A 7,582-nucleotide genomic window follows, 5' to 3' on the forward strand; every position below is an offset into this window, starting at 1 on the left:
GAGAACTGCAACATTTTTTGAAGATGTTGAGTTTGGAGGGAGAAATAAGGTTAGAGACATTGCTTTTGAGGAGGAATTAGATTCTAACTCAGTTCCTACTATCACTTTTAACGATGTTCAAGTTCTCATACCTATCATTGATCAAGAAGTGAACCTAGAACCTCAACAAAATAATGTTGAACAACTCCATATTCAAGATAAGGTAATTGTTCCAGAAAAACAAACTCAACAATCTCAAGACGAATGTCATTAAAAAGGTCCACTAGAGAAAGGATTATAATGGCTTTAGTGGAATATTTTGACCTTAAGCTGCATCAGATGAATATTAAGTTAATGGTTTCTCAATGGTAACATTGATCATACATTTATATAGTGCAACTAGAAAACTTTGTGTCTGATGATGCAAAGTTAATGATTTGCAAATTAAAGAACTTCATTTATGGGCTTAAGTAAACTTCTCGTCAATAGTATTAGAAATTTTATCAAATGATTATCTCATTCGGTTTAAAGATGAATTTGGTCGATAATTGTATATACTATAAGTTTAGTGGGAGTAAGGTTCTATATTTAGTTTTATATGTTAATGGCATACTGCTTGTCAGTAATAAGTATAGTCTCACTCATTGCCCTAATAATGATTTTGAGATTACAGAAATACATAAGATTTTTTTTACATTTTAGCAATGGGAAGTCTAATGTATGTTCATGTTTGTATACATTAAAATATTGTGTACACTGTTGGGATTTAGGCAGATATTTAAGCAACCCCGGTTTGGACCATTGGATAGCATCCAAGAGGGTTATAAGGAATTTTCAGAGAAAAAAAGGTTACATGCTCACATATTGGAGGTCTGATCAGTTAGAGATAATCAGGTATACAAACTTTGATTTTAAAGGAATATGGCTACAAGATTTTGTCACTAAGGTGCAAATTGTGAAAACAAATTGCAATCTTTTATTCCAAGAGCAACAGGAGCACATCAAATTCAAAACACATAAACTTTAAGTTACTGGTTGTCAAAGTAAAAGTTCAGAGTGGTTAGGTGCCTATAAAACATATTAGGACAAACTTCATGATTGCAGACTCACTTACTAAGGGACTACACTACTCATATTGGTGTAATGTTATTTAAGGATATTTGGTTTTATTGGGATTTTGTACTTTTAAATACTTTTATGTTATAAACACATTTTCAGTTATTTCAGTTTACGGATATTAAGTTTAAAGTTTGTTTGTTTATTTACACTCTGGTTTTTGGTAAGGTTTAATCTCACTAAGGTTTAAGAAGGACCAGTTGGAAATAGACATGTTTAGATCATACTGCATGTAATTTCCATGCTACACGTCCATACTTGATCTACGTCATTTGGTTGTGTTAATTTACATGACCAGTGATGGATTTAGTTACGATATATATAACAAAAGTCACCTTGGTTTTATGTTAACATAATTAATGGACGATTTTGTTTGGAATACCTTTTCTGGATATGATAGTAAAGTTTTGAGCTCATAAAGTTATATAATGACATGTAATTATAAGGTAATCGGTATATATATGTGGTCCAAGTAGGAGATTATTGGGACGTATTGTAACGCCCTAATTTCTTAATTTTATTTCTGTGAATTGTAACACAAATATGTATCTACTTCAGTGGTTAACTGTACTGGGTGTGTGTATGAGGTCTTGGGTTCAAGTCCCACTCTTTGGAAAATCCTGTCATTTTGATTCTAGCCTTATCTTTGGTGGGTTGGGTTAGATTTTATCTTTAGCAAACTCATATTAGAATGAGTTTGCTGGTTCAAGAGGTAAGGTGTTACTTACCCTAAGGTCTCGTGTTTGATTCTTTGTGAGAGCGTAGATGATATTTTTGCTTCGATTGTCTGATAGAGGTTCGGTGGAGTTTTGAGTGTGAGGTAGTTGGATGTGGTTAGAGTGTCGAATTTGGTGAGATAAGGTTGTTAGTGGTTAGTGGTTAGTGGTTAGTGGGGGAGTGGGGATTATGTGTAATTTTAATTTTATTTTATTTTATTTTATTTTATTTTATTTTATTTTCCCTTTCTCAAAAAATTTATGACGTTAGTTCTTCTCTCCCTTTTCTTTTCCTCTTTGTTTATTCTTCTAGTCTTTTCTCTTTACTCCGTTTGACAATCGACTGTGCCAATCATTTCGTTGTGATTTTTCGCTGGTTTCTCTTTTATTTGGGTAAGTTTTGAAGATTCGTTTTGGGTCGCTTTCCTTTTCTTTTGGATTCGCGTAGTGATGTAGTTAACGAAGTTATTTTTTCTTTCTACAAATTTCTGTCGTAGATGAAGACAGTGAAATAACGAACTTTGCTCTAACGGCTTGATTCAAGGTTTTGGCCGTTTTTGTTAGCGGTAAGTCAGTATATGAGTTTTTCGTTAAATCGTGTTAGATTTCTACATTGATTGCTAAATCGGTGTTTGGGGTATTATTTTTAGGTTTTGGAGGTCTCAGGATTGCTTTCGCGTAAAAAATGAATCAGGTGTGTAACGAAAACACGAGAAAATGAGGTTCGACGAAAGCCAAAAAAAGTGGCTTATCGATGCCACACCGACGTGTGCCCGACCGTATGGCCGGTCGTATGCGACACACATGACCATGTGGGTCGTACGGGCAAGGGCAATTTTGGCGTGTGGGCCCAAAAGTCTAAAATTTTCCCTAAGGTCCCATAAGTTGTTTCGATCGACTGTAGGGCCTTCCGTAGGGTTGGTAAGGGCAAACAAACCCTAATGCATGATAACTCTCTAATCAGATAAATTGATTTATGATTAAGAAATTAATATGTATGATTTGTCTGTTTTGTAAAAACATGTATGATTTATGTATGCGAGACATGTTAATTCTGAATATCTGCATCTGTTTATCTGTAATTGTCATCTGTATCTGTATATGGGGTGGGATTTGTATATGTGGAGGAAGTGTTCTGTGAGGTGACATATCGCTGATATACTGGCAGCTTGTCTGCATACTATTCTGATAAGTGTCATACAGACGCTATATGGTGTGTAAGGATGGGTGGGTGTTTTATACCCCACATGGTGTGTTGAGATGGTGTGTAGAGGATAAGGGTAGGAATCTGTATATCTGTATGTTCTGAAAATCTGATTCTGATATGATCTGACTCTGCTAGGGACTTATGTCCTGTTCTGTTCTGAATTATTGGAATCTAAATTTTATGCATGTATATTTCCATGAGTTAGACACTGAGTTTATAAAACTCACATCTGTTTGTCTGTTTTGTCCAGGTAATCCTCAGACATAGGCGGGTCAGTACGACAGTGGCTCAGCAATGACCACCAGTATATAAACTATCTTTTAATTATCGGTTATATATTTTTAATTCTGGTTTTTCTTAAGAGTTTTGTAAATTTTGGACTCTCCGGACTTTTGGACTATTTGTTTTTAACTTTTTGATTTGGATGCGTTTATGATTTCTAAATTGCGATGATTGACAAAACCCGATTTTACACAAACAAATGTTTTCTTAAAACACGAACTAGTTTTTCGAGATATAACTGTTTTTAAGACTTCTGCTGCAAATTATGTTTTCGTGAAGGAACAAAATAACGACGGTTTTAGTAATGAATATGGAAATAAATAAATTTTGCAGAACTCGGACTCTTCTTAACAAGTAACTATACAAGGTTTTCATCGAAGTGACATTAGTTTCAAAACTCTTCTTCGTAACACTCCCTGATTCAGCCATAATGTCTAGGTCGGGTTTAGGGTGTTACAAATATAGACATCACATATATAATATAATTAATTACATATTATTATTTACTATCATAATAAGTTAGTCCAAATTAAAAGTGATCTAATGTGGTTAAGATTTATTGGGATTTAATTACTAAATAAAGTATGAGTCAAATATGTATAGATACTCTAGTAATTAATTTCTAATTGATGATGGGCTGATTAGAAATTAGGGCTAATGTGCCAAAGTTATATATTAGAGTTATGATCCCCAAATTACATACAAGCTAATATGATCCCCAAATTACATACAAGCTAACTTTCTAATATCCCATCTTTAGAAAAGAGAGAACCACATTCTCTATATTATTTGTGTGCTAATTTGGAAGATCAAAACCCCAAGATCCGAAAAATTTCAAAGATTCCATGGACTTAGGTACGCTTCCACATCTAGTTATGTTATTGATTTATTCTTGATGATTTAACATGATAGATCTTGGTTTATTAAGTTTTATTTCATATTTATTTTACAATTCTAACATATTTAATTTATAAAATAATATTAAAAATAAAATTTATGTTAGAAAAAAGAGCATTCATTTATTTATACTTTTGTAAGTAATTTTATAAAATCTTACGTATTTTTTATTGAAAAATGAACTTTTATTTTTTAATTTTTAGGAATCAAGATTAAATTGACAGAATATGTAAAGTTGGTGTTTAAATTTATTGAATTTTCTAGAATTAGGACCAAAATAATAGACCTATAAACTTAGGAGGTCTAAATTTATTATACTGCAAATAAAAGGTTTTCGTTAGTTATGTAATACATGAGTGACCAAAATTTAATTTTGATAACGTTAGTGATTAAAATAGAAAATTTTAAATCTAAATGACCAAAATGGAAAAACACTAATAATTGAGCAAATTATTTTTATAGTTACCCAAAAATCTAAACCGTAATACTTGAAAATTTGTTTTGGGGGAAGGGAGCATAAAAAAAGTATATTTTTTTAATAAAATGCGAAAAACTAAAAGAAAAAACTTAGTAAAGAATAAATTAATCACTATCAAAATAAATGTATATGAAATTGAAGAAATAAAGACAATTAAAGTGTGTATATATAAATGTAACTATGAAAAACATGGCGTGTTAACGTACAACTGTATGAATTTATTTTGATAGGGACTAAAAAGCTGCTAACCTGATAATACAAGGACCTTTTGTGCATTTATTCTATTTAAAACGCAAGCAGCAAATAGTAGACAAAATCATTTTTTCCACTATGAATGACTTTGCTGCCTACCTCAATTTCTTCCTAATTTTATCCTTTTTATCAATTAGTGTTCCGTTCAAATAAACCAGAAAATTAGAATAATTGATGGTCAGTTGACAATTATGCAGGGTCTTTAATTTAACACAAGAAATTAAATTATTTAAAGAAAAATATTATGACTGACTTTTTGTCTTATCAATTAATCGATTTTGACTAGTTTAGGTACATCTACTTTTTAAATTTCAAATTTCAAGTTTAATTGTTAACGCTTTTATTTTTTCTTTGTTAAATTTGTTGGTTTGACATTTTAAAATATAAGAAGTACTCACCTAGTAGCAATGCAATTAAAAAAATGATGATGTAATGAGCCTAAATTTAACAAAATGGTCTTAACAGTGTTAACACTTAAACCTAAATTTTGAAATTCCTAAAAATAGAAATATAAGGATTAAATTCCAAAACTGAGAAGAGTATAAGGACCTATGCCATATTTTAACCATCACATCAAATATATACTATTAAAAAACCTTGAATCAAATATTAGCATAACAAATTTTCAAGATTTCTTTTATTTGACTTCAACTGTTTCTTGAATTAACGCCGGAAGTCAAAGAATTCCCAAATCCTATAACAAGTCTGTACCTCTCTCTGGTAATGGCCCGTCACAAGAAAAACAAAAGAAGGTCAATATTTTATGGAAGAGAAGGTTAACCATGAAAAATAATTAAAATACATGACAAACAAGTAATATGAATGTATTAAATATAAAATAATTTAAATAAAATTATGATACGATGAGGGGTTCGCAGCTAAAATAGAAATTTATTGTTTTGGCTCTTTAAAAAATATTAAAATTTCAAATTAATTAAGGTAAAATTATATTTTAACCCCCTAAAATAATGAAATTTTAATTAAAATTAAAATTTAATTTCGACTCCCCTAAAAAGAATTTCTTGGCTTCGCGATGAAATATATAAATGTGATACCCTTATTTTTATAAAGTAATAAAATCAAAAAAATGCTGATTGGAGGAATTAATTGTTAATTTTATCTGGTTGAATTGATAGTTTAAGAGATAAAATAAAAGATAAATAATCTCATCGATTGGATTTGTAACCCCATTTGGGAAATACTTTATATTATATGAAGTCAAAAGACTCGTACTAAGTACCGGTAGCTACGCCGTCGTTGGCCGCCAACAAACATGCCCTCTAACCAAAACCAAAATTTCAAACAGGCAATAAAAAATCAAATACTAGCTTTTTGGGAATTATTTTAAGTTGTTTGTCCACTCGAAACCACACATGTTGTTCCTTTAGTTTATTAAGGAGTACTATTCTATACGTTAAGATATAGTTTTCTTCCTTTATTTTCGTCAACGGTCAGAATCGCTGGCTTCACCTCCAATTCATCTCTTATACATCTATGTCTATATATATGTGTTTCTCTCCATTTATATCTCTACCTTAGTAAGTTGTAAACATCTTCTTCAGTTTAATTTCACAGGTTTCGAGTATGAGTTCTTTAAATTCCCATGAACGTGCTCCCAGGAAAGAACTGATGATGAACGGTATTCGTCCATCTCCATTGAAGATCAACAAAGGCTCTCATGTCATTCAAAAGCCATCTTCTTCATCAGCTCTTCATCACCCAAAGCAACAACAACAACAGCGACAGGGTCCGCTCATCATTTACACCCATTCCCCCAAGATTATCCACACGCAGGCTCGGGATTTCATGGCCTTGGTTCAAAAGCTTACAGGGCTTTCCAGATCCGATGGTGAAGTTGTTAAGCAAACTACAGCTCCCCCACCATCGCCACCGCCATACAAGAACAAGATTATTACCAGACAGGAAGATAACGAAACCTCCTCTGCAATTACAAATGATGTCTGCTCGTCTTACGTTGCTACGACTGTGAGTCCTATGAGTCAGTTTCTGGCTGATATGCCTCTCTTTACACCGAGTTCCACAGATTTCTTTTGCTCACCGAGGCCGCCTGCTCAAAAGTTTGCTGATATGGGAACTTTGAACTCACCATCTTTGCTTGAATTCATGAAAGGGCTCCCAGATTACTGAACAAAGGAAGGGTTCTTTTTTATTTTTTATTTATTTCTTTATCAAATGATGATAAATTGTTTCATGTTCATAGTTGTTGGTTAATTCTCTGTTAATTTGTGATTAAACATCACCTGGATTTAATTCATTCATTTAAACGTCCGAAGCTCAACTGTCCTAATTTCCTTTCAGATCCATTAATTCTTGGTCAATGTTCAAAAGGAAAAAAGTAAACCCTAAATCAGCTCATGCTTCATGCTTATGAGAGAACTTTAAAACAATTTATGATACGGAACGAAAATTCATTGATTAAATTTTTAAGAAGTGATATTTAATAAATCTATATTTCTAAAAATAAAAAACCTCAATAGTCAACGCTGCAGAATGATATCAAATCTGGTGTTCTACAATAATTCATCAATTCTTGAATGTTTATTTAATAATCCTATAGGATGCTAAAATCTACATGACTCTGTTTCTTACTTTGTTTATATTTGATTTTTTCTTTCAAACAAACTCAGTAATTTA

General features: G+C 31.7%; 1 protein-coding gene across 1 annotated transcript; it reads left to right on the forward strand.

Annotated features, from left to right (window-relative positions):
* Nucleotides 1–6,250: 6,250 nt before the first annotated feature.
* LOC107902349 (VQ motif-containing protein 8, chloroplastic) lies at nucleotides 6,251–7,202 on the forward strand. The gene has a single exon (XM_016828550.2). It carries the CDS (start codon nucleotides 6,512–6,514, stop codon nucleotides 7,073–7,075), a length of 564 nt encoding a protein of 187 aa, XP_016684039.1. The 5' UTR covers nucleotides 6,251–6,511; the 3' UTR covers nucleotides 7,076–7,202.
* The last annotated feature ends 380 nt before the right edge of the window (nucleotides 7,203–7,582 follow it).

Source organism: Gossypium hirsutum, chromosome D05, assembly GCF_007990345.1.
Source record: "Gossypium hirsutum isolate 1008001.06 chromosome D05, Gossypium_hirsutum_v2.1, whole genome shotgun sequence".
Lineage (NCBI taxonomy): Eukaryota > Viridiplantae > Streptophyta > Magnoliopsida > Malvales > Malvaceae > Gossypium > Gossypium hirsutum.